This window comes from Tribolium madens, unplaced genomic scaffold, assembly GCF_015345945.1.
Source record: "Tribolium madens isolate multiple individuals breed KSU strain unplaced genomic scaffold, Tmad_KSU_1.1 Scaffold_3;HRSCAF=73;Tcas5.2_LG2, whole genome shotgun sequence".
Taxonomy (NCBI): Eukaryota; Metazoa; Arthropoda; class Insecta; order Coleoptera; family Tenebrionidae; genus Tribolium; species Tribolium madens.
In genome coordinates, this window is record NW_025401006.1 from 9,638,605 (window position 1) to 9,666,414 (window position 27,810).

A 27,810-nucleotide genomic window follows, 5' to 3' on the forward strand; every position below is an offset into this window, starting at 1 on the left:
ATTAGTTTTTAATTAATTTTTTTTTATTTCCAAAATGCATTAAAAGTTACATTAAAGGCTATTACACTTTAACAAATAGAATTTCATCAAGTTAGAATATTCACACTTTAAAATTATCATTAGCACTGGTATTAAATGTTCAAAAATAGAAAAACGCAGCACGCAGTTTATATTAATAATCTTGAAGTGAGTATAAAACTAAGGTAAAGTTTGAAGTGAAGTCAACAAAGCCTCAAGTAGTGAAAGAGTGTGTGTGGTCAGTGAACAATATTGTAAGGTTTAGTAATTACTTACTGTTATTTTTTTATTAATTTATAAAGAAAAAAGTTGGAAATCTATTATGTACATTCTGGAATTTCCTAGACAGGTTAAAAATGTTTCTAAATTTGACATTTTTTTAAAATTTAATGTAGGTACATATAACTCTGTTTTAAATATTTATTATTATTGCAAATATTGTTAATTTCAGACAAATTTTCAAAATAATGTTACCTACTTAAAACTGTATAATTTTAGATTTATTCTTTGTGAATTGTTTATGAAATAACTCCATCGCTGAGTTTCAATAATTCCAAAATAATTTTATTTACGTACATTGCCAGATTTCTTTGACTGTTTTATTTTTTCTGATTAATTTAACATCTAAAAAAAATTAATTTATTTTCAAAACAATTTTCAGAAAATGCCTTTCCACGTTGCAACTCGAGCCGACGACGTTGACAAACACGAATTTGATGTCAATCAATTAATCTACCATAAAGGGAAACTCTACTCTGCTGGTGACGATGGCAAGATCAAAGTAAAGAAACCAAAAAATAATTGGAAAAAATATAAACTAATATTTTTTAGATGTGGGCTCCTGATTTGAAGTTTCTCAAAGAAGTGCAAGCTCATCCATGCTCTATTTATTCAATTACAGCTGACGGTGATGCTATTTACTCTTGTTCAAACGATGGTACGGTCAAAAGTTGGGAACTCGAGACCCTCAAAAAGAAAACAGTTTTTCTTGAAGATAAAGAAGTAGAATTCTGGAAAGTAAAATACGATAAAGGAATCTTGTATATTGGCGACGACCAAGGAAATGTACTGAACATACACATTTGCGTAAAAGTAGCTTAGTGGAGTATTTTTAGGTAAGAATGTACAAGAACGAGACGTTTTATGGGTCAATCAATGTGGCAATTCCGGTTAAAGACTTAGCCATCAAAGATAATCTTATGTTTGCATCGAAAGACAACGATGTGATTGTCACTGATCTCATTTTGCAAGGTTTATCTCACATTTAATTGTAAAATAAGTTGCCAAAGTGTAATTTTAGAAGAAAAACCTCAATTTGGAATAAAGGCCACACTCATGGGACGAGGTCCATTAGGATTGGTTGACAACAAAGTCATATTTCTGAGTCGAGATGGAAAAGATATTCTTGTAAATCAGATTGACGAGCAACAACACCTTAAAGAAACTGCAAAAGTTGTTGTAAGTTTTTGGCACAAAAAGCTGCCAAATTCCATAAAATGTGTTTACAGAAAGCCCACGATATGATTATCAATGGTGCAATTGCAGTAAATTGGGATGGTAACCCCTGGTTATTTACAGCAGGTTGGGATAAAGTAATAAAGAAGTGGAAGATAGCGAATGATTCTCTTAAAGCTGATGGTTCCTGCAATATTGATTTTATTGTCAACACAATGGCTTATGGTGACAAAGACCAAATCTATGCTGCTGGAAGTGACGGCCATATTGCTCGTCTCGATCTTTAAATTTATTTTGTGTTATTTTTGATGTTTTTGTAATTTCTATGTGTTTGTTGAGTGTTTTTGAATTATTATTAATGAATAAAATTTAATCAATTAACGTGTAATTTTTTTTTTTGTAAGGAGTGTACTGTTTGTAAAGGTAGATGAAACACTGACTCACTGAGTAACATTTTCGTGTGTCTCGAACTGACTGTCTGAATCGGAATGCTCCTACCGAAGCGCCGGCGCCGATGATCTAAATCTGTATTTAAAAAATTCGATCGGAACTTTGACACAAAATTTATTTTCTCGTGGAAATTTTGATAATCATACTTAGCACAGTTTAATGAAATGAAAAATAGATTGTTAAAGATACACAATAAACCAAGGCGATTCATTAGGGGAGCCATAAAATCTTCCTAAATTAAATTTGTTTAACTGACGTAATACAAACAGTTGTTATTTATTTTGCTTGGATGCATTAAGTTTGACGAAACTAAAATTCGTTTTTCTCATGCTCTTTCAAAGAAAGAACATTTGGCCGATATAAAATCTAATTGTATTCGCATACAATTCAATTTTTAATTGTCTATTATGGGTGGCGGAGGCAAAACGAAAAATGGCGAAGGATAGAAAGCTCCCAAGACCAAGATGCAAGAAGAGAAACAGTACCAGGAAAAGATCAGTCATTCAACAGCCTGAAAGCGCGAGGTTTCGGTATAAACATCTCGAACATATTACACGGTTACTCGACCAGATCAGGACTGAATTAATTCTGATTAAATTTTTGGGTCTTATTTATGCTGATGGCCCCTTTGCCCTTTAGAGTCGCGGTTGCCTTTTTGTATCTCTTTTCCCTGATAATTATGATCAGTGTGTCTGTTTACTTGGAATACTTAAATAGTTTTAGGAATTGTAATTAAAAGAAAGTCCCAGACAGTTTATGACTTTTTATAATTTTGGAATCCCTAGATAATTATTTGACTTTTTTGATAGTGTAGATTTGTTTATTTATCAATTTGTTCCAGACGATTTATTGGGGTGAAACTCTTAGTTAGGGTGGTTGACTTGTAACCTTTGGATGGATAAGTGAATTAATTACCGTTGATATGATATTTTATTTCTGGAAAAATTTCTTCTCTACGATATTTTGCAATAAAATTAGGTGCTCCAATTTGGCCCATCACAGTATTTTCCATCATAACATGTTATTGTTTTAAGAATTGTACACAAAATAGCTACAGGAGTGTTAAATATAGCTTCGCATTTTTTTCAAAGTTCATGAACACAAGGTTTGTTTATTAGTAGGTAAATATTTGGTTGAATAAGATTGGTAAATTTAGAATAGCAGTTCTAATAACAACGTCATTAATATCTCTTTTGGAATAAGAAATATTTCTTATTTTTATTAATTTGCACTGTAAATTAGAAAAATACATATAATTGTACTAAGTATATCTAGTTTACTTTTTAATATATCTACAAACACGTTCTTAATAAATAAGAGTCCAAATACAAAACTAAATACGTAAAAGACTTTTGTAAAAATTGATAAAAACCGTTTAGTACAATGCTTTTCTATTTGTATTTGTATTTGTATTTATGCATTTGTAACTACAGTTAATTAATACACTCACTACTTACGGACTAGAGTTGTTTCTTGTTGTAAATTAAGATTGTTTAAAAATTTTAGTTTATGTCAAATACAATTTTTTTCTTCTGTAATTAATATTGATATTATCAATTTTAGATTTTAGATTAAAAATAATATACAGGGTGTGAAAAAAAGATTGTAAAATATTTTTGGAGGTAATAGTATGACCAAAACAAATATTTCAAAAGGTATGGGTCAAAACAAACAAAAAGGTCTTAATAAACATGGGTCCTCAGAGTAACGGTTTTGGAGATATCGAAAATTATTTGTTTTTTGACACATTTATTTGTGTGTAAACAAAAAAGAAAAGCTTTTAGTACAAATTTTAATTTTAACATTTGATATCTCCGAAACTTTGCGGACCCATGTTTTTGTTTATTTTGGTCCATACTTTTACATTCTTAAATTTTTTACAATCTTTTTTTTAACACTTTGTATTCGCATTGTTATTTATAGGTTGTACAGATCTAAATTTTTTTAAAAGAAAAGACTTTCTTCTCAAAAAAAAATGAAGTAACGCTTTATTCCCTTGTTTCTGACTGGTACTTTATTACTCACTTTAAAAATAAAGTAAATGAAGTACCGACTTTTAATCTTAAAATTAACTGGAATTGAATGAATTGAATCTTTTTAGTGTTTTTTGACATAAACCTTATTAATACCGATTATTTTTCTTAAAATTGCAATTGAGGTATTTTGCAAATTATTTGACATTATTTGACAGCTTTATTATTTTTTTATGTTATTATTAACTTAGTTTGTTGAGAGGAAAGTTTTTGTATGAATCTCTGAAATAAACATCGTTAATCACTCGAACAACAATGTCTGTTACCTACATTCTCGAGATTAAAATAGATAGTTGTTTATTCCTTTGGTATAACATAAATAACTATTAAACATTTATGTTGCTTAAATACGAGTAAATTATAAATACCTAATAAATACATAAACACAAGGTACCTCTTTTTCCAATGAAGTTGTACCTGTACAAAAATAATTTAATTAAGAAATTTTTACTCGTAAAATGCAATAGAAGTTGTACAGGGTGGTTCAGTTTTTAGCGGCGAAAATTCAGGAATAGTTAGATCACGTGAAAATAATGTGGGCTTGTCCTATGCACAATTGTTTAAAAACGATGGTTTACCAGAGATAAATGGCGACAAAATTAAAAATTTGTTCCCGTGTTTTCTTAAATGAAGAAAACTACTAGTTCCAAATTTCGCAAGCGCATTAGATGAGTGGTGTCTTTTCATTTGTACCGATTTCGGCTTAATTGGCTGACATGTTTTGGGAATCACAACCTTTTTGCCTAACAAAACTTCTTGTGTTACAAAATAAAACAAAACGTAACATTTAACGATTACGCCGAACTAGGTACAAAATAATAGTCATTATCATTACTCATCTAGTGTGTATGGTAAATTTGGTGCTCCTATAACTCTATCCGTTTAGAATATATTATCAAAAAATGAAAACAAATTTTGACGCTATTTATCTCTGGTAAAGAAGCATTTTGAAGAATTGTTCATAGGGCCAACCCACATTATTTTCACGTGTTTGAACTATATATAAATTTTCGCCGGGAAAAAAGAAACCACCCTGTAAGGACAATTACTCTTTAACAAATAAAATTTTTGTTAGTTATGATATTTACACTTAGTCAGTGTATTAGCACTGGTATTGACTGTTCAAAAATAGAACAAACGCAGCACACAGTCTATATTAATCTTGGAGTAACTATAAAACTAAGGTAAAGTTTAAAGAGAAGTCAACAAAGCCATAAGCACTGAAGGAGCGTGTGTGGTCATTGAACAATATTGTAAGTTTTCATTTATTTTAATTTGAAAATAAGTTTGTTTGTAAGTACCCAAAAGCGGGCATAAATTACAAATATTGTTAATTTCAGACAAATTTTCAAAATAATGTTATCTACTTAAAACTGTATAATTTTAAATTTGTTCTTTGTGAATTGTTGATGAGATAAATCCATCACTGAGTTTCATTACCTACTTCCAAAATATTTTCATTTATACAATGGGTCAATTTTAAAAGTTGGAACCACAATGTCTCTACAACTGAAAATGTTATTGAGAATCACTTAAAATCGTTTTGGTGGTTCCTAGGGAGAATCAAAATGGCATGGTAAGTGACATCTCTAACCACCCTTGAACATATTTTTTTAAAAATTCAAAATTAAAGTCTTCGTTTTTAAATAATTGGAAAACGGCTTCACCAAACAGCCTGTTGTAGACATTTTTGAAAAGCCTTTGTTATGAGCTTTCCAACGATGTCTCACAAGTAGAGTAGTGCCATTTAAAATTTTTAGCTTGGGGTGGTTGTGGCTTCAAGGATGGGTGGGGAGGTGCGTCACTTACTATGTCATTTTGATTCTCCCTAGAAACCACCGAAACGGTTTGGAATAATTGCCAATAACTTTTTCAGTTCTAGAGATACTGCCGATTGCAAAATTGACACCCTGTATACCTCAAAACCATTTCCAGTTTCCTTTGACTGCTTTTTTTCTGATTAAATTAACATCTAAAAATAATTAATTTATTTTCAAAACAATTTTCAGAAAATGCCTTTCCACGTTGCCACTCGAGCCGACGACGTTGATAAACACGAATTTGATGTCAATCAATTAATCTACCATAAAGGAAAACTCTACTCTGCTGGTGACGATGGCAAGATCAAAGTAAAGAAATTCAAAAATAATTGAAAAAAATCTAAATTAATATTTTTTAGATGTGGGCGCCTGATTTGAAGTTTCTCAATGAAGTGCAAGCTCATCCCTGCTCTATTTTGTCAATTACAGCTGACGACAATGCTATTTACTCTTGTTCAAACGATGGTACGGTCAAAAGTTGGGAACTCGAAACTCTCAGAAAGAAAAAAGTTTTTCTTGAAGACAAAGAAGTCGAATTTTGGAAAGTAAAATACGATAAAGGAATCTTGTATATTGGCGACAACCAAGGCAATGTACTGAACATACACATTTAGTAAAAGTAGCTTAGTGAGGTATTTTTAGGTGAGGATGTACATAAACAGCGGGATGTTCTATGGGTCGATCAATGTGGCAAATCCGGTTAAAGACTTGGCCATCAAAGATAATGTCATATTTACAACCAAAGACAACGATGTTATTGTCACAAACATGAATTTGCAAGGTTGAACCTACAGTTAATTGTAAAATAATTTGTCATCATGTAATTTTAGGGGAAAAACCGCAATTTGGAATAATGGCCACAATCATGGGGCGAGGTCCATTAGCATTGGTTGACAACAAAGTCATATTTATGAGTCGGGATGGAAAAGACATTATTGTAAATAAGATTCACGAACAACAACACTTAAAATTATTTGCAAAAATTGCTGTAAGTTTTTAGCACAAAAAGCTACTAAATTCTAAAAAATGTGTTTACAGGGAGCCCACGATATGATTGTTAATGGTGCTACTGCAGTTAATTGGGATGGTAACTCATGGTTATTTACAGCAGGTTGGGATAAAGTAATAAAGCAGTGGAAGGTCGCGAATGATTCTCTTAAAGCTGATGGTTTCTGCAATATTGATTTTATTGTCAACACAATGGTTTATGGTGATAAAGACCAAATCTATGCTGCTGGAGGTGACGGTCATCTTGCTCGTCTCGATCTTTAAATTTTTTTATTATTAACCTTAATGTTGTTTTTGCAATTTTTTAGTATTTTATATGTGTTTTTTGTAATTCCATTACTGAATAAGATTTAATCAATTTACGAGTGTATTGTGTGTATGTAAAGTGTCAAGGTAAACAAAACTCATTTTCTTATGCCGAATCGCATGCAAAATTATCTTCAGACCCGTTATTTTGCAGTAATGTTTTACGATTTTCTCCCTACCGTTTCGGTAGATGTTGTACACAAGTCTTTTTGGTATTTGTATTCTCCAGAAAAAATAATTTTGTGTAGGTAGCACTGAATTTGATGAGTTGCCTACCCATAGGAGCAAATCGTAGAATTCGTAGGAACTTTGAAATTATCAAAAACTAGAATCACCTGCTCGATATTGGTACTCAATAACAAATAGGTGCCATCGGTGTCACTGGGATAGCTAGAGGGGCAGCGGAGCGAGTTGAAGTTATTCTTCTTTTTGCTAACGATGCGGTAAAACTGAAAATACTTTTGTCTGAAATGATATGTGGGAGTGTTATCAGTAGTTTGGTGTAATATGTAGATATTTATTCATTAAGTTTAATTAAAATAAATAATTAATAAGTTTCTCAAACTATGACAAAAATTATTATTTTTGTCATGACGATTCAAGACGTTAGTTAACTTCTGAAACTTTTTGTCTATTGACAAAAAGTTTCAGAAGTTAACTAACGTCTTGAATCGTCATTTTTTTACAACAATTTAATACCTACATAATTACTAGATTGCATTACTTGGAACATGCATTAGTTATTAAATAAATTTAAAGTTATTAAATTTACCAAATTACAAATGTTGTTGTTGTTGTGGTTAAATAACAATGCATAATATTATTTTTTCCTTATGGCAGCTGTAATGTTTAAAATTTAAAATTTCTTAACTTCGCAAATATTTTTGGTGGATGCGCCGAGATTACAGTGATTTTTCTTATTTAGTATTACTTAAAAGTAAACAAACAGTAAAAAAACAACAACTTAATAATGAAATTAGTTGCGTATTTTATATTTTTTGACTTTTTCCTTGGTAATTGTGTACATCTTTCAAGACTTATTAGCGTTTTTGTTCGTTCTTTAAAATATGATATTACATCAATTTAAAAACTCTTTCTGTTACTTTCTTTCATGGCATCTATTTCACTTACATAACTCAAATATGCTAAGTCGAGTCGTTAATAAGTCCCGAATAGATAAACCATTATAATATTGTTTTCAAATTGTTTTCAAGTTACAACCACATTGACACCAAATTGACACCGATTTCTGGGATTTTCCCCATGGTGCTGAAACAGTCTGTAAAACTACAATTGATGCTTGATTGTCTGAATCTGAGTGTTTCGACCAAAGCGCCGATGCTTTAAATGTGTTTTTGAAAAAAGTAGAGTAACTTTGGCACAAAATTTATTTTCTATTGGTAATTTATGATCATATTTATTGCAATTAGATAAAATTCATTTTATAGCTATCTTGTAAATAAAGTTCACTGCGACCTCTCGTAGAATATCCAGTTACTATATTTTATCACGAGTGGAATATTCGTTTGAATTTGCTGTTACTAGGATATGAAAGTAAATATCTGCTATTTTATTAAAAAAAAGAGGTGAATTGAATAGTCAATATTATATTAAGAAGAATAAAGAACACTCGGTTTTTTATTACTTTATTAGTAGTTACTCGTATATATTTGGTTGCATATGTAAGAATAGGATTGGTAAATTTAGAATAGCAGATCTAGTAAACACTATTCTAGAATTTTTTAGAAAAATATGTAATTAATATTCCTTTTAGAATAAGAAATGTTTATTTTTTATTAATTTACATTAAAAAAATACATATAATTATTGTGAGAATACCGGGTATCTGGTCTCAAATTCGAACATATAATAATAATGTTGATTGTGATTTTGTCAGTATTTTGTCAATTTCTTTGATAATAAAATAAACAGTCATGTAAGTAATAAAAAATTTAATTGTTTTTTATTAAAAATAACAAAAAGCATTAAGTAATAAAGAAAATCAAATACGTTATGACCACATTTGAAACGAAATAATTTTATCTTTCGACAAGTAACATCAGCTTACTTGTAGGTTGTATTGGTGAGCAGGAATTAGCAAAAATAAATAGTACCATGTTAAATCCCTATGTTGGCGATTGAGATGGGACACCCGTTTTGTAGTTTATTCTTTAATATTTTTACAAACACATTCTAAGTAAATAAAAGTCTAAAGCAAAATTTAAATAAGTAGAAGAATTTTTTTCTAGAGAAAATATTATTTAATTAACAATATTTTACTACCAAAATGCATTAAATTTCCATTAAAGCCTATTACTCTTTAACAATTAGAATTTCAGTACGTTAGGATATTCAGACTTAGAATTTTCATTAGCAATGGTATTAAATGTTTAAAAATAGAAAAACGCAGCACGCAGTCTATATTAATCTGGAAGTGAGTATAAAACTAAGGTAGAGTTTGAAAGGAAGTCAACTAGGCCTCAAGTACCTACTGAGAGAGTGTCTGTGGTCACGGAACGATATTGTAAGTTTTAACATTTACTTACTGTCCGTTTTTATTAATTTACAGAGAAATATGTAGGAAATTTATATACATTCCGGAATTTTCTAGGCAGGTTAAAAATGTTATGTTTTTTTTTAATTTAATGTATAACTTTGTATTAAATATGTATTATTATTGCAAATATTGTTAGTTTCAGACAAAATTTCAAAATAATGTTATCTACTTAAAACTGTATATTTTTAGATTTGCTCTTTATAAATTGTTTATAAAATAACTCCATCACTGAGTTTCAATAATTCCAAAATAATTTTATTTACGTACTCCAAAACCATTTCCAGGTTTCTTTGACTATTTTATTTTTTTCTGATTACATAAACATCTAAAAATAATAAATTTATTTTCAAAACAATCTTCAGAAAATGCCTTTGCACGTTGCCACTCGAGCTGACGACGCTGACAAACACGAATTTGATGTCAATCAATTAATCTACCATAAAGGGAAACTCTACTCTGCTGGTGACGATGGCAAGATCAAAGTAAAGAACCCAAAAAATAATTGGAAAAAATCTAAACGAATATTTTTTAGATGTGGGCTCCTGATTTGAAGTTTCTCAAAGAAGTGCAAGCTCATCCATGCTCTATTTTTTCAATTACAATTGACGATAATGCTATTTACTCTTGTTCAAATGATGGTACGGTCAAAAGTTGGGAACTCGAGACCCTCGGAGAGAAAAAGGTTTTTCTTGAAGACAAAGAAGTTGAATTCTGGAAGGTTAAATACGATAAGGGAGTCTTGTATATTGGCGACGACCAAGGCAATGTACTGAATTTAGCCATTTGCTAAAAGTAGCTTAGTAGAGTATTTTTAGGTAAGAATGTACAAGAACAGCGAGAAGTTCTATGGATCAATCAATGTGGCAATTCCGGTTAAAGACTTGGCCATCAAAGATAATCTCATGTTTGCATCGAAAGACAACGATGTGATTGTCACTGATCTGAATTTACAAGGTTTATCTCACATTTAATTGTAAAATAAATTGCCAAAGTGTAATTTTAGGAGAAAAACCGCAATTTGGAATAAAGGCCACAATTATGGGACGAGGTCCATTAGCATTAGTTGACAACAAAGCCATTTTTATGAGTCGAGATGGAAAAGACATTATTGTAAATCAGATTGACGAGCAACAACACTTTAGAGAAATTGCAAAAGTTGCTGTAAGTTTATGGCACAAAAAGCTGCCAAATTCCATAAAATGTGTTTACAGAAAGCCCACGATATGATTATCAATGGTGCAACTGCAGTAAATTGGGATGGTAACTTATGGTTATTTACAGCAGGTTGGGATAAAGTAGTAAAGCAGTGGAAAGTCGCGAATGATTCTCTTAAAGCTGATGGTTCCTGCAATATTGATTTTATTGTCAACACAATGGTTTACGGTGATAAAGACCAAATCTATGCTGCTGGAGGTGACGGCCATATTGCTCGTCTCGATCTTTAATTTTTGTATTATTAATTTTGATGTTGTTTCTGTAATTTCAGAGTATTTGTTAAGTGTTTTTTTGTAGTTATATTAATGAATAAAATTTAATCAATTAACGTGTAGATTTTGTTTTTGTAAGGAGTGTAATGTTTGTGAAGGTAGATGAAACACTGAGTAACATTTTCTGTTTTTAATTAGATCAACGAGATATTGCGTAAAACTCATTTCCTTATAAAACAAGTGTTGAGCCAAGTCCCTTGCTTGAAACTGGTCTATTTCGAGCAAAAGACTATATTTTAATTAAAGTCTATAATGCCCTGTGTGAAAAAAGGAGTAGGTTTACAGTGGAATACTCTTTATTTAGTCGAGCCTAGTCGCTGTGAGCATTTTGATACATTATGTTACAGAAAATGCGACCTCCTCTTATCCTTATACTTAACAGTACTTAACAGCTTTTTTAATTTAACAAATAACATATTGATGGAGATGAGAATTCGAAATACAATCACTGTGTATTTGTCGTTCCTGAATAAGAAACAATTTTCGGATCGGAGGTTTTCAAAAAATAAACAAAAAGCAACAATCACTCTCCTGATCCGAAAACTATTAGTTAAGCAGTGTTTGTTGTCCACCAGAGACACGATTCGGCCTCGGTTTGGATGTTACATGAAAAATTTTCGGAACGTTTCAACTGATTGAAGCCGATTTGTGTCTTTGACGGTTGTCCTAGAGTCTCTACAACTCGGTATAACAAAGTGCGCGTACGCAGTTGCAGGTGTGGGTAGTATGGAAGCCGCGCAGTGCTCAGTTGGGTCAACTGCCAAAGAATAGCTCTCCCAATCCTATGAAACAGAATGTCAAAAGTAGGGAGAGTGTAATTTTCCCCCTCCCTACATCAATTAAGGCAAATAGAGACTTGTTGTTTGACAGTTGGCTGATGTGAGTGATTATATGTAAATGACAGTGACTAAATTACCTAACACCGTCACTTGGCAACTGCATATGTATGAATACATACATACAATATTTAATATCTATCGCGAGTGGATAATATTTAAAAATAATGATTTATCCTAAGTAACAATGTGTTGGCCGAGGCCTACTTAGACTGAGTGCATACGCTACTGCAACCAACCAAACCCACTACTTTCTTTACAGAAGGACGGTCCCAGTAAGCTGTGACCTGTCACTGACAATGAGCGCCCTCTAGGGAGAAACAAGTTTTACGCAAGACTCTTAAAAAGGACACAGCTTACCAGGATGTTTGAAAAACAAAAGGCAAACGGACAACGTTGCAGTATTAGGATAATTCGTTAAGCTATCCTAAAATACAGATTATTTATTTGCGAAAAAACACAATGACCGTTTGGGAAGACAATTACAGTGTTTGGAGCAAATCATCAGTACTTCTACTTGGTGTTCTGCTTTTACTTTACATTGTATAGAGTCGACAACAAAATTAAAAAAAAAACTTGAATTGGACAAACAAAATGTTTATTAGAGAAACGTAAACACAACAATAGTTTAGATTAACAATCACTGTGTTGTTTCCGGCGATTTTATTTATTTTACATATATTTTTTACAATCATGTTTTACGTCAGCCCAGACGACTATGTTTAACTAGTTTTTAGTACAACGTTTTCTGCAATGCCAATCAAACACAATGAAAATGTTATACTTTTTTACACTCAATAGTTAGAAACATTTTGGTACCTAAAAAAATAGTTCGACTTCTTTGAGACCTTACAAGCTATGATTGGTGTGTGGTGTGATTATACAGTTATTTTAACAAATCACGGACACGAAAGGGTACACCAAAATGTTTCTCAAGTAGTGTATACTCAGTTAAATTACCAATGACTTCCAATCGTTGTAGTGTTGCAGATGACGGTCTTTGTGCAGCAGCTTGCACTAATGGTAGACTGGATACGAACGAGACTTGAACTTTTGAACAAGTCTGTAGGAAGCCCAATAATAGAAATAACTTACAAATAACGCCAATAGAATTACATACTTTACAAAACAAATCGAGTTAACGCACGCCATCTACCGCCTCGCAAAACAAGTAGATTTATCGGCCTTAAATTTTGAGACAGTCGTTGGGTACCGGTAGATGGTTGCAAATTTTTAACCGGTAGATGGGTCGGTTCGATAGTACTAATAAATCGAATAGAGGAACGTCTAATAAATAAGTCAGACCCAATTTAACTGAGCATATTCTGAATACATATTAATACAATATAGCTACATCAAAGTATTGTTTTCGAAAGACATCATGAAATAAAGTGCGTACAATTCGTCAGTAATATGTATTAGATTATAATAATAACTAATTGCACGAGTGTCTGGCACACGGTCTTGCGTGACACTAACCCTCAGTCTCTGGATTATAAATAACAACATGTGAACAATTATAGGCCCGGGTAAGTCCCCGAGTGTCGTAAAGCAAATAATGATCTAACACGGCAGTAGTTGTCGCAGACACACGCACTGAATCCTACGTCGCCATCTTGTAGATCTACGCGCCAGGAAGATGGATATTCGTTGTAAAAATAAAATCTAGAGCACCTGTTTTCATTATATTTTTTGTTTATAACAATTTGAACGTCGATAGTTCAATAGCTCTGTTTGTGCGAATTAGTGCAAAACTATCTATTATTGCAAATGTATATTATATAAATATCGAACTTGTGATCAACGTAAAACCTATCGACGTACAAAATAGATGATCATTTTGCGTTTTGTTTCGATTAAATGAGGTCTCTATAGGTTTAGCTTGTTTCCAAACTGATGCATTCCTTCGTCACCAACACGTAGTTCACGAACATTAACTCATTTTAACTACGTCTTGCGTATACATCGCACTAACATTTATATACTTTTTTATACTTTATTAAACCACGTGATTTTCTTTAATTACTATTATTGTTTAAATATTGGATTATCGACATTGTTAAAAAATATCTTCGGGGTGGGTTTGTGTAGTGAGTGTTGTTTTTTTTTTCTTCACAGTTTATTGACTCCACAGGTTGCCGAGGCCGTTCGGTTTGCCGGCCAGCCGTCAGCAATACTGAGCTTAGTGATTGTCCAACCAACAACTGAAGCCGGCCCTGCAATGGCATCGTCAAAAAAAAAATTGTTATTGTCTTATTCGCATTTTGACAAAACACATTGAACAAACCATCTTGTATATTTATCCACTGAAAAGCATTTTTATTTGAAACAGCTGTAAACATCTGTAAGTGAATGTTATTATTTAAATCTGTATTAGCAGTTCTAATATTTCGTATTTATTTTTAGTGATTAAATCGACAAACTAAGATCAAGTTGTAGTTTTTATGTCTTTTAAGAAAAAAATACTTTAAGTGTTTTAAATTTAGAAAACTTGCGGCAATTAATTTTATTTCAATAAACTATTGTATCATAAAAATTAACACTATTTTGATGTTTTGGATTAAAAGTTACGTTCTAGTTAACGAGTTAACTAGATGCAAGTTATGTAGTAAAAAAATTCACAGCCACATTTTCTTATTATCTTATTTTAAATACTTATTTGGTATATTAATAGTAATTTTATAGATATACGAGTACCTACATATGAGAATTATTTTTGTCATTAAGTTACTTGCTTTATTTTAGCGATGTAAACATATGTACAGCTGTTTACAAATAAAAAAAATCACGTTTTGATGTTGATAATGTTTATTACTCTAAAATAAGTTTTAAAATTTAAGTCTAAGATTGGGCTGGATGGAATATGTTACATTTTTAATTTCAATAAGTGAAACAAATTTAATTAGGCAGTACTGACAAAAATATTAAAAAATAATTTCTAACAAATTAATGAAGTTCACTGTATAAGTCTAGATAATAGTTAAAAAAAAAAAAACCATATAGTAATGACTTAACTAAACGTAATCTAGAGTAACTAGATATGTATACTAACATTTATTCAAACCATCCTAATGTAAATACTTTCTTTATGCTATTCAAAAATGCAAATTAGTTTTATTCATCATAAAGTACTTTTTCTTTAAACAGATTTAGGTAAAAAAATGTTAATACATATTTTATGATAATAAAATTTAATTAAACATTTTACGATCTTTACGTTTCTTGTAAATAATTTTACCTAAAAAAAGGACGAAATTTAAAGTCAATTCTTTCACAACAAAATGCAACAAAAATAATTGTTGTTGCGTTTTCCTTAACCCATGATTATTGCCGTAATAAAATAACAAATTTAAACACGATTGCACTAGAGCTTAACATGGGTTGCTTAAACATGGTGCTTTATAATTGTCTCTAACCATTTGTTTTATTTGTTTAACAATTTAATAAAATTAGTTTAAATTTTTACTTTAAGATCAGATATTGATTATAACTAGTTCTCAAAAAAACAATAAAGTAGTACTAACAATTATTTTTGTCCATAAATCTACAAAAATTCAGAGTTTTGCAGAGGATTCGCTTTACCTTTAAATATTTTTAAAAACATTAAACTTTTTTGTTTAATTCTTTTTTTCTTTAATTCATTTTAGACATTTAATAATACGTTAGAAAATTCTTGTTTTCATGACAAAAAAATTTGTTCTTAACTGATTTAATTTTCAATTTGCTTGTTTACTGACGGCTAGACCACCAAAGTTTTTTCTTAGTTTGTAAAAAAATTATAATTAACAAAGAGTCTCCATAAAAATTTATTGCCAGAAGCTAATCTTTGACTGTATTATTTTTATTATTTCATAACTTCATACTTTTTAAAATGAAACAATCTTGAATTTTATAATAAAGCGTGTTGGACACTAGGCTGATTAATAATAATTTTCTTTTAGGTAAATGTTTAATTTCGGATGTTATACAAGTTAATTAATGTTTGGTGAAATATTGTAATAATTTTATGAGAGATATGTACTTGTTCACCTTTATGACTCTTGACTCTTGCCAGTACTGCAGTAAAATCATCAGTTGTTAGTTTATCAGCCGTGACGATGTCATCGAAGGGCAGCTCTTTATCAAATACAAAAACGTGTGTATTGTATCGACCCCTAGTTCGCCGAGGCCGCGTCCGAACAACATGAATGTAGTAACAAACAACTTTTGGCCAACATTCGTTAGTCCTTCAGTTAGATAACTAGATAAAACGTAGACTCGGCGTCCGAGTGACCCTGTAAAGTGAGCGTATTGCTGGCGGCGGCAGTAACCGTATGAGGAAAGAGTGCGGGTCCCGCGGGAGTTGAAGCCACCATCAGACACTGTCCACGCTGGCGTAGCGCTCGCCGAGCTCCTCGCACACGTGCTGCGGGGGGCGTCTGGACGAGCCCGACGGGACGGGCAGCTGCAGGGGGCGGTGGATGCCGCGCCGACGCCGACGCCGCTTCCGGTGGCACAGCACGCACAGCGTCACCAGCACGAACAGGATGGCGGCGATGGCGCACACGTACACCAGAGTGTGGTCCTCCTGGGGCGCCTCCACCATGCCTGCGCACATCGACCAACGTGTCTGGGGCTGCACTACAGGGACTACGACAATGGGGTGAACGCATGCACGAAATGGGGTGACATGAGCCAGCGTAAAGTAGAGTAAGAGAGACTCACGTGAGCGTGAGAGAAGCATGCTGTTCGGGAGGGCATCACGCCAGCCACAGCATCGGCAGCGTCGCCAAGAACAGTGGTGGCAGGAGGATTTGCGGACGCGACCCGCGTGATTCACCTGCACAACAACACCGACCTGCCACCACTCGCTCACATATCAACATATAAGAAAACACGTGACCAACAATCTTCAACTTTTCAAAATAATGCATTTCAGCTGAACTTTATGACTCAATCAATTCAATTTGCCATCTAGAAAAAATTAATAATTTTATCCACGACTATTGTATAATGTACCCCTTATACGTCTGTTTGATCGATCTTAATAATACCCATTAATCACTAGTGATTAATGAGTCATTAATCACTCTCATTAATCACTGCTGTCAGAAGCTTCCTTGATTTAGCTATAATATTATATTGTTTTGCTACAATTATTGGATTTTAAAATTTTATCGTGTAAACCACTAAATATTTTCAATTCAGTTCTGTACATATAAAAAAAATAAAAAAAATAATTTTCCTTGACCAGATTCGAATCTGGGACTCGCGGTTGGCAACCAGCATCGACACAGAGCCATTACCAACTTCGAATGTGTGTGTCGTATATCTGTTTCTTAACATACTTAATGTAAGAAAATTTTCCAACACAAAAGCTTCAACAAAAATATTTAGTAGTCGTGGATAAAGTTATAGTAATTATAGTATACTATTTTTCTACGGGTTATCATATCCCAATTCCTAATTCTCGGTTAACATATACGAGTAGTTGCACTATCAGTAGATATAAATAGATATAAAAGCACAAATAGCGCATTAAAGGCATAATACACTCGGTCCTGTTACACTAAATACTAAATAAAGTAAGACACTAAAACGTATCAAAACGAATTAAAATATCAAAGAAGACGTTTGTATCTTAAAGGTAAACTTGACATATCGATCTCCAAAACTGACACATAAATCCATAATTGCAGCAAACCATAAGGTTGTGCCATAGTTAGTACAATATTTTTTGTATGTGTAACCGATAAAAATTTAAAAGTATGAAATTTAAATTTTTCTCCAACTGATGTTCAAATCATACTAAAATTTCAGAAATCTAACAATTTTTTCAACTAATATTTGTAAGTTTAAGTTGAAAATTTCTTTGCAGTTTCAAAAATAAAAATCTACCTATACAATTTTCACTAATTTGACATGATTTTTAATTGAATTAAAGTCAAATGTCTTGATAAGAAAATCAAGAGAAAATATTCCGAAGCTTGTTCCGAAGTTTGTTGCAAAAGGAATGCGCTTTTTATTCATTTGCACATTTTGCAGCCTTGTTACACAAATAACTATTGTATACAAAATATAATTTTGCAAAAATGTCGACAAAAGTGCTATAGTTTTATGTAAATAAAGTTTGGTATTGATTGACAGAAACTTTATAAAATCCTATGTCATAAGACTACAAAATAAATCAATGAAAATGTCTTGGTGTGTGTTTATTAAAGTTCAGCTGAGATATTTGTAAATTCAAATTTTTTTAAAATTTATATTACATACAAGTACGACACGTGTTCTCCGATTTTAACATTAGATTGGTTGCTCATAATAAAAACATAAAATGTGCTTCTGTTATTATGGTAAGAATAAGAAGTATCATTATGTGCAACTAACCCATTAATTTAATATTACTACATAATTAGATTTATTGATTCTACTCGTACTGTCACATAAATATGAAAGTCTTTAGTGAAAAACGGCCAGGACACAATTAGACATTGTTTAAAAAATTATTAAATTTTACTTATTATATGTTCGGATTTTTTTTCTGTTTGTTACCAACAGATTTGTCAATGGTTGTTATTGTACTAATGTTTTAGTTATCTCAATTGTCTAATTAGTCCACCCCAAGCAACCAAAAGTGTTTTGTGATGTGTAGACATTTTACAGCAACACAATAAAGAGGAAATGAACTCCCTATAACACAACCCTGATTTTTCAACATAAAATAACCATGCAGTATCAGTCCTCAGCAATAAACCTATTCAAATACCACTACTGAGGTCACATATGTCTAAAGTTGAGACCTCTTGCAACTCAAACGGAAAAAAAAACAAAAGAAATGCTGAATAGGTGTGTTACTATAGACATGTAGGATAGATTTTACTGAAAAATTGTTTGCTTATAATGCAAATTTGGAATAAGATACCATATTATTATAGTAACCATTGCGTCACTCACAGTCGGCTTCATCAGAATTATCATCAGCTCCGCAGTTGTTGACCATGTTGCACCTCAGTTTGTCCGGAATGCAGAAATCGCTTTTCTTACATTGAAACTCTTCACAACTCGGTCCTTCTTGAACCTCCGTCCAAACGATCTTAAAACCCTGTGCTCCTACAGCCTTGTCTGCCGTTACAAAACTACAAAACACGGATGAAAGTTGAAGAAGAGAAATGGCAAAACTGTACCTAAATCGAACTGCATTTGAGGTGGAAAGGTATTGCCATTTATCTCCCGGTGATTTCTCGCCGCAGAGTTCAATGGGCGCAGTTGATAAATCCGTCCAAAGTCTTAAAACGGCTGCAGGACATCCTCGCCCTAGAAGCGAACACTTTCCTAACAATTTTTCTCGGTATTTAAGACCACGTTTGATTTTTGTGTGTCGTCAGCATCGGCACGAATAAAGAGGTTATCAAGTACAAAGTCTATTTGGCTGAACCCCGCAACACTTCTCCAACTTGTCTTTTAAGTGGTCTTTTATGGAGCTGAACACTTGAGATTACTGTTTGAACTAGTAAAGACGGCAACTAATAACGTCAAACGTAGCTCTCGTAATTTAACAAACTTCCCCATTTACTATTAACAGCAAACTCAAACAACTTCGCGTCCTTTGCATCGACCAATATGAATAGTTTATACCAGCAGTCGTAACTTTAAAAAGCTTTAGTGCATTACCTAATTGGTTTCCGTGTTTTGACGGAAATTGTCAAATTTTACTAATGCCACGGTCAGCAAAATTAGATTTTTTTCTGCAATGTGCAATAATTTCAAGAAACTTAAGAAATAGAAAGTTTGCATTTGTAACTTTACTATTTCAGCCTGAATTAACGAAAATAAGAGAGTTAAAAAACATTTACTAAAAAATAATAAAAACAAGCTTAAGATTTGTACAACTTTTGAAACAAATACAACTTCGTTTTTGTATACAGAGTGTTCGGTCCAAGGCTGATAACACCTAAACTTACTTCTTTTTTTCAAAAAGTAAATATTTAAATATTAATATTTATTCTTTCTTAATAAACGTATTAAATTTTTTTAGCACATCCGGTGTTGCCGGAAATGCTACCAAATTTAGTTTTTCAAATAGAACACCTATGCTTTTTTTCCTCCAAAAAATAATAATTGACCTGAAAAATACTGTAAACCACTATTTATTACATTTTGCGTGACACAATCCAATCAAAAAACATCTTAAATCTTAGAATTTTATAAGGAAATTGGTCGCGTAGCCTGATTTTCAATTTTAAAGGAAAGGTGTGAATAAAAAAATGCTTGGATACAGTTTAATTGTTGGTTTGACAAATTTAATTTGTCAGTTGAAGAGCGAGTTCTCTTATGGAAACTCTTGGATTTTCTTCGACTGATAACAGAACATTCAGATTTCTATATTCTTGTTCTTCACAAAGAACCACAGGTTTTTTATTTTTAAGAAGCGAACCTATTCGTCTCAGTTGTTTTTCAATTCGACTAAATTTCCAACGATTTGGGTAAACTCTATTTGAATATTTTTCTCTATACTGTCTTTTAGCTTCCGCTCTATTTTTATTGCACTGAAAAACACTTCAAGCTGATGATCTACCAATTCGTCGTATGTAATTAATATCATCCATTATTAAAGATCTCAACAAATTAGGCTTTGTCAATAATTAAACGGTATCCAAGTATATTGCTTTTTGCATGAATACCTTGACAAGTAGGTAAAATCCGCCCATGTTGCAAAATTTGCAATAAAATTCAAAAATTTTAATTGTTTTCTGAGTGCATTATGTAAAGTAAAATGTAATAAATAGTGGTTTACCGTATTTTTCTTCATGCCAATTATTATTGTTTCGAGCAAAAAAACATAGGTGTTCCATTTGAAAAACTGAATTAGGTAGCATTTCCGGCTACACCGGATGTGCCAAAAAAATTTGATGCATTTACTAAGAAAACGAGGAATGAGTAGTATTATTTAAAAATTTAGTTTTAAAAAAAAAAGTAAGAGTAGGTGTTATCGGCCGCGGCGACTTGGACCGAACATCCTGTATGTTGTACCTAGTCAAAGTAAATTCTAAAGATTGTATTGAATATTTTTAATTTTGGCAGAATAGGCCCAAAGTCTAGCCAAGTTCCATATTTTAAACATTTTACAATCAGATAAAACAACTACATATGACCTAATTGTGTTTTTTCAATTTAATGCCAATATTTTTTTTCATGAAAATACCATGCTATATTTAAAAGATAATGGGAAGATTTGTCTTGCATACTTTGGCAGTGCAGTCGACCTCAATGTTAACTACTTGCAAATACTTTGTCTTATTTTTTCAAATAGTTATTAGCAACTTGCATTAAAAGTGATTCATTGGTGATAAATTTTATATTTTGTTTACTTTTAATAGTTAAATTTTGTTACAAAAGTGATTCTAATTATTATGCTTACCTACGGGGTCTCCTTCGACGGCAAACCTCTCGAAATTGAGCATAATTTTGTACCCGGGCCTGACGCTGACATACCAATTGCAGCTTTTCGACGATAAGCCCTTCGTAGGGCCGTCGTAATCTCCAGGAAACTTGGGACTCGTGATGACCCCCGAATCCAAATTACTCACATTTCCCCCACAATCTCCGAATATAGATTTCGCCGTTTCAAAACTATACCGCGCTTTAAATCCACTGTAAACGCCTTCCGAATCCGCATGCAGAATTATCTTCAGACCCATGGCACCGCGGTTTGACTCTATGGGACCTGGAGCAGTCATTCCGCAGTACCGTCCTACGATTTTCTCCGTGCCGTCTCGGTAAATGTTGTACACTTCTAACCAGTCTTCTTGGCATACGTATGCTCTAAAAATCGAATTTTGTGTTGGTAGCACTGAATTTGACGAGTTTTTTTACCCATAGGAGCCAGTCGTAGAATTCGCAGAGTCGGCACGAACTTTGAAATTATCAAAAACTAGAGTCACCTGTTCGTTATTGGTACCCAAAAACGAATAGGTACAGTTGGTGTCACTGGGGTAATTGGAGGGGTATCGGGGCGAGTTGAATTCACCCTTCTTCTTGCTAACGCTGCGGTATGTAAACGTGCAGCTGCCATCGGGGGCAGCCGTTCCAGGAATTCGATATTCTATTTTTAAAAATTAAATCAACATTTAAAAAAATGAGCAAAACAAAAAAGTACCAGTCTCAAAAGTGTAGTTTGCTTTAAAGCCTCGACCCATGAGTTCCCCACTACTGAAAACCATAACAAGTCGAGGACCATCAGATACCACCAGTGAAGGTTTGCTCACGTCGCCGCACATTTCATAATCAAATTTGTCGTACGAATCTGTCGTCTCTTGACCTTTTAGGTAGATTTTTAGATAACCGTCTGAGCAGCTGCAACAGTAAAATATTTGTGACACTACAACTTTATTTTATTTAGATGAGAAAAAGAAATAGAATTGGACGTGAATAAGGCCTTGCGGCGGTGTGATAACTGTACAGAAAGAAGCCAATAAATCGCTCCCAAATCCCAAATTGAGTGGTGAAAACCACGTAATATCTAGAAAAGCAAGTGGTAACTAAAGTGGATGTTATTTAGGAGCGTCCATTAATCAAACGTGGCCATTAAGAAAGCTTCTGCCCAATATTTTTCCTTAATCACCTGTGGTTTTTTACGTTTGGCAGTTAAAGCAGTTACGACTATTTTGCAACAATTCGTCGAGTTTCTAAAAGCCAAAAAAATCAATAAAGGTTCTGATTGGATTTATGATAGTTCCAACAGCACCTTAATGTATCCTGTGAGGTTTTAATGTGTTAACGGATCTTGCTCAAAGTCGGATGTGTTGTAGATTTTCAAATGTAAAAGTTTATGATATGGGAAAGTATGATGAGATATGAAGCCTAGTGTGTGCGATATTAAATATTAAACCAGATATCCGAGCGCATTCCTCTTGAAAGCGTATCGCAATATCGGAGGAGAGCAGCTCGTAACTCGGTGTCTCGCCAGTAAGAAATCAATGTTGGCATAGTTGAAGTGGCACACCATTATCAGCGTACATTACTCGGAAAGCGAACTAGCTTCGCGAACACCTGGGGCTCGAGTTTAACAAACGATAAACCGACAATTAACCGACGGATTTTCAGACCACCGGGAATGGTTTGCCAGACTGAGCATATGCATAATGTTTGGGCAATTATCAGATATTTGGAGTATTTGTAACATTGCAGTGATAAAAGCTTATTTTAACAACAGAACTCAACAAATAAAAATTGTTTTTGTAAGAAAAGAAACACAATTTATAGTGACTAAAAGTCCTATTTTTGTAGTTTTTTTTTAATTCAGCAGGTTGATTATATAGATATATCAATAATGAGTTTATACAAAAATAAAAGTGTAAAGAATTTAATTGATAGTTTATTTCTATCACTAATAAATCAATTAAATAAACCCACTTAATAATGACTTTATATTTCTGGAATAATTTTTAATAAAGATTATCTATAACAAAACGATTCAGTATCTGTGGCAAAAAAATTAGAAATAAAAACTGATAATAAATTAAAAGCAAAAGCAAGTCATTTTTTTTAATACTGGTTAATAACTACATAATTCGAAAACACAACCTTTGTAAATCCTAGATTTTCCGATTTCATTAGTTGGAAAATTTATTAGTTACCCAAATTTTAAATTCAGCAAATTACAAATTCGACTCTCCCACCGAAAACTATAGTAACTCAAAAATTACAGTTTTGAGAAAAATTGCATTGAATTTTTGATAGTTAATAAAAAATCAAGGAACTGTTTAATATTATTAAAAATTGCTAAGGGTCTAAATTTTGGTAAATAATTGTTTATTTAAAGAAAATTTTTGTCATTATTTTTGTATTTTGGGCCCTACATAAGCCGTAACTCAACAACCAATTACACTACCCAACAATTTTTTTTTTAATGTGATTGATTTATTGACACGTGTATCAAGGTACATTAACGTCCCTAATTACGAATTTGATAAGAAAAATTCTCCATCACGTACAGATTTTAAGTTACAGGAAAATAGTTTTCTCAAATTTTATCGAAAGAAATTAATTTATTCACTAAACAAGAACAATGTTGAAAGATGTATAAGATTCTATTATAAATAAATATGTTGTAGATGAGTTTTTTTGCAAAAGCAAACTTTCGTTTGTAGGGTGTTTTAACTTTCCTTATTAGAAACCAGCAGTATCCCCCATCATAGCAGGATCCCATCTTCCTTGGTACCTCTTTTCCATCGCCAATATATCCTGGTGGAACCTTTCCCTTTGCTCGTTACTAACGGCACCCAAATTTGGGGGAAAAAACTTTAAATGATAATGGAGAAAATGAATTTTAAGTGTTTCATTTTTCGGCGATTTTGTCGAACATACTTACATATGATATCTTAAAATGCCTAACTTTAAAATTTGATGTGCTATGGAATTTTCTTTATCATTTTTGAGTTTTGCACATAGAATTGAACAAAAAAATAACTGTTTTCTTCTCAGTCATAAAATGCTTGTTGGCTAATGTTATTATGAGTTACTATAGTTTTCATTGGGTGAGTCGATAATGTTGTACTTAAATAAGCATTTTTCAACGACAGTGTACCTATATTAAACCTACTCGTATAAACATCTAAATAAAATTATTTTATGTGTAGGTTTAAAAAACTCTGTTGCTAAAAGATACTTATTTAATATTCAATTTTCATATTTAATGTTATTTTTTTGTGGCAGCAAATTCTAAAACTTTAAAAATATTTTTGGTGGATGCGCCGGGATAATAAAGTAATTGTATTTGTTTTATATTACTCAAAAGTAAAAAATACAAACAGTAAAGAAAACAAACAACCAAACAAAAAAAAACTTTAATAATTTTATAAACTACACAGGTAATAATTTTATTGTACTTATTCGCACTCAATAATAAATGTGTTAAATCTTTAAATTAAAAAAATTAAACATTTATATAAAAGTTGACAAGATTGCTTTTTACGCAACGGACAGTAAATAGAACAAAATAAAAAATAAAATACAGTGTTGAAATCGATAATATTTAAAATCACAATTTTTAAATAGCTGACTAATTTTTTTCTGTTATTAAATAATTAATTTTCATGTAATATCATCACAGCTTTTCCATTTTCCTAAAAATGTTCCATAGATTTACAAATTCAAATTGTGCTTCTCTTCCAATATCGTATCATCTAAATTCCTATATCGAAAAAATTGGGAGGCAGTTATTGTTTCGTGCAGATCGATCTGTGTAAAACCGCGTCTCACTTACTCTCCTTTAGGTCCTTTCGGTATTTCGAACATCACGAACTCGAGTCTGACTCGTTCCAGATGTTGTGAATCCTGCATGCCGTAGATGAAGTAACGACAGACCAGTTTGGGCATGTATGGAAACGGGTAGTTAGGACTGAACACGAACCCGCTGGATTCCTTTTTGCTCAAAATTTTCTGGTCGCACTCGGTGCCTCGTATATGTTCACCGTCGTTCTTACTTATAAAGTCTGAAAAAAGAAGCAACGTTTTAACTCAACTTGAACTAATTTAGTATCATCATACATAAAGAAGCGATCAAAATGCGTAAAGTGGCATAATAACGCAGTTACGACTGTCATCTATATTGTATTGGATTAGGGTTCGCGAAGTAGAAAAATTTGCCGGATTTAAATGTAAATTCCGGGTCTCTAGATTTGAATATCATACGGAGATTTGGAAGCGGATCATTATTTCATGCTCATTTTTCATGGTAAACTAGCCCGCAAAGTAGGTGAAAATTCCGTCGTTTCTTTATTTTATACAAACCTAATTTGGTAAAAGAGTTTGAAAACTCAAAGATGCCCTTAAAGCCTCTATTCTGAGTATTGGCAGTGCGTGGGAGGGTGACGAACGTAACTAGAAGAGAAGACTCGGACGAGTAGATGACGAGATTGCGCTGCTGACCGCAGTAAGTGCCTATTACAGCCGAACTGTTGTCCTGACCGTCGTACACCTTTACGTAATCGAACGGACAACTGCAAAAAAACTGGTTAAAAAGGTATTAGGGACCGTAAAAGTGACTTACTGAGGACCCCCGAAGAAGAGATCGAAATCTCGGAATTCCAAACGGATCCGCTGACCAGGCACTCCGAGGAACTGATAGCTACAAAAAAGAGCCTTGGGGTAGGCGCCTGGATAAGTAGGCGACAAAATCACTCCCGAAGGCTTCACTCCGCCCTTCACCAGGAAACTGCACGGACTGCCCGCTACCGGAATACCCACCTCGTATTCCGCTAAAAAATATTTTTTTACTAAAACACATCTATTAAGTATGTCAAGTAAAATTTTAATTAGTTTAAACAAGTGCTAAATGAGTGTTAATAATTACTGTAATTTTCAATCAACGAATGAATACACAGGGCGACAAAAAAAAGTCATGTCGTGACAACTTGACAAATTAAATATCATTTTGTTCGTCTCGGTTAGACAAATCAAATGCGCAAAAAAAATCAAAAAGTCCACACACTTTGAACTAAATAATTTTTTTCCAATTTAAATTAATTTAAAATACTTTAACTTTAAAAAATTATTACTCAATAGCTATTAGGCCGATTTCCTTCAAATAAAAACTGAATGAATGATATGCAATTTAAAATTTAATATTGACGAACTTTTCTTCTAACAATGTTTGAAGAAGTTTGAAGTAATTCGAAATAATTTAAGAAAAACCCTACTAGTAAATTTTTTTCATCGTTACTATCGTGTAGAGCATCTCTTTATTAGTTGCAATTCAAATTTTTTAAATAATGTACCAAGCAGTTTTCAAGATATGATTTTTTGAAGTTAAAGTTTGCTAATCAAACATTGCGCCATATAAAAGAAATGTTAATATTACTTAAAATTGTATTTTAATAAAAGTATTTGTTTTAAGACTCTTCTTTTGCTTGAAAATGATCAATTGCACCTTCTTTGTTCTAATTAGAATAAACAAAAACTGTTTGTTTACTTAAAACAAACAAAGTGTACTTGCGTACTAATTAAAGCAAATAAAGAGTTTCTTCTAAAAATGAGCACTGATCACTCAGCAAAGAGGATCTAGAAGTTTAAGGCACTAGCCTTAATTTTAAGGCAAATCTTTTTCAAATCAAATCGCTTTCCATTCAAATTTCGACTTGTTCACTTTGTTCTAGCTTTCTGACCTTTTTTTTAATGTTCTCAGCAAATGATTTCTCTTCACTTTCGAGTAATGTTGAATGCAATAAGTCACCTAATTTATTTTGCTTCATATGCAACTGTTATCACAACGACTACTACCTACAAGCTTGATCGTAAAATGTACCATTAAAATAAATCAGATGACTTATTTCATTTAACATCACCCTAAAGTGATGAGAAAGCATTTGCTGAAAACATTTTCAAAAAAAAGTTTAGAAAGCTAGAACAAAGTGAACAAGTCGGAATCTGAATGGAAATTGATTTGATTTGAAAAAGATTTGCTCTTATATTTAAGACTGGTGCCTTAAACTTCTAGATCCTCTTTGCTCAGTGATCAGTGGTCATTTTTAGAACACAGAAACTCTTTATTTGCTTTAATTAGTACGCAGGTACTCTTTGTTTTAAGTAAACAAACAGTTTTTGTTTATTCTAATTAGAACAAAGAAGGTGGAATTGATCATTTTCAAGCAAAAGAAGTAGTCTTAAAACAAATACTTTTATAAAAATGGAATTTTAAGTAAGATTAACATGCATTTCTCCGAAATGGTGTGTTGTATGATTTGCAAACCTTAACTTCAAAAAATCATATTTTGAAAACTACTCAGTATATTTTTTAAAATTTTTGGATTGTAGCTAATAAAGAGATGCTCTACACGATGGTGATGATGAAAAAAAAAATAC

General features: G+C 32.2%; 4 protein-coding genes across 10 annotated transcripts in view; 3 read left to right on the plus strand and 1 right to left on the minus strand.

Annotated features, from left to right (window-relative positions):
- Positions 1-1,854, plus strand: part of LOC123006900 — a 2,419-nt gene extending 565 nt beyond the window's left edge. The window contains exons 1-6 of one of the 3 annotated variants that reach the window (XM_044401810.1): positions 165-272; positions 680-799; positions 850-1,083; positions 1,134-1,269; positions 1,319-1,476; positions 1,527-1,854. In XM_044401810.1, coding sequence (XP_044257745.1) covers positions 683-799; positions 850-1,083; positions 1,134-1,269; positions 1,319-1,476; positions 1,527-1,760 — 879 coding nt within the window. In that variant the 5' untranslated portion in view covers positions 165-272; positions 680-682 and the 3' untranslated portion in view covers positions 1,761-1,854. Of the gene's footprint in view, positions 1-164; positions 278-679; positions 800-849; positions 1,084-1,133; positions 1,270-1,318; positions 1,477-1,526 lie in introns of those variants that run through there. The other 2 variants (XM_044401811.1, XM_044401809.1) reach the window with 2 other exon arrangements.
- A 3,263-nt stretch (positions 1,855-5,117) lies between these two features.
- Positions 5,118-7,206, plus strand: LOC123006937. Its single transcript, XM_044401885.1, has 6 exons — positions 5,118-5,209; positions 5,966-6,085; positions 6,136-6,369; positions 6,419-6,557; positions 6,607-6,764; positions 6,815-7,206. The coding sequence occupies exons 2-6, from the start codon at positions 5,969-5,971 to the stop codon at positions 7,046-7,048; spliced, it is 882 nt and encodes a 293-aa protein (XP_044257820.1). The 5' UTR covers positions 5,118-5,209; positions 5,966-5,968; the 3' UTR covers positions 7,049-7,206.
- Positions 7,207-9,524: 2,318 nt separating this feature from the next.
- Positions 9,525-11,190, plus strand: LOC123006936. The gene is made up of 6 exons (XM_044401884.1): positions 9,525-9,614; positions 10,010-10,129; positions 10,180-10,413; positions 10,463-10,601; positions 10,651-10,808; positions 10,859-11,190. Exons 2-6 carry the CDS (start codon positions 10,013-10,015, stop codon positions 11,090-11,092), a joined length of 882 nt encoding a protein of 293 aa, XP_044257819.1. The 5' UTR covers positions 9,525-9,614; positions 10,010-10,012; the 3' UTR covers positions 11,093-11,190.
- A 65-nt stretch (positions 11,191-11,255) lies between these two features.
- The window catches only part of LOC123006935 (tolloid-like protein 2), a 61,205-nt gene continuing 44,650 nt past the window's right edge, over positions 11,256-27,810 (minus strand). For 2 of the 5 annotated variants that reach the window (XM_044401880.1, XM_044401879.1), the window contains 9 exons: positions 26,000-26,207; positions 25,741-25,949; positions 25,214-25,442; positions 22,106-22,302; positions 21,823-22,051; positions 21,368-21,771; positions 19,134-19,263; positions 18,904-19,085; positions 11,256-16,557 (listed from right to left, as the gene is read on the minus strand). In XM_044401880.1, coding sequence (XP_044257815.1) covers positions 16,325-16,557; positions 18,904-19,085; positions 19,134-19,263; positions 21,368-21,771; positions 21,823-22,051; positions 22,106-22,302; positions 25,214-25,442; positions 25,741-25,949; positions 26,000-26,207 — 2,021 coding nt within the window. In that variant the 3' untranslated portion in view covers positions 11,256-16,324. Of the gene's footprint in view, positions 16,558-16,674; positions 16,790-18,871; positions 19,086-19,133; positions 19,264-21,367; positions 21,772-21,822; positions 22,052-22,105; positions 22,303-25,213; positions 25,443-25,740; positions 25,950-25,999; positions 26,208-27,810 lie in introns of all 5 variants that reach the window. The other 3 variants (XM_044401881.1, XM_044401883.1, XM_044401882.1) reach the window with 3 other exon arrangements.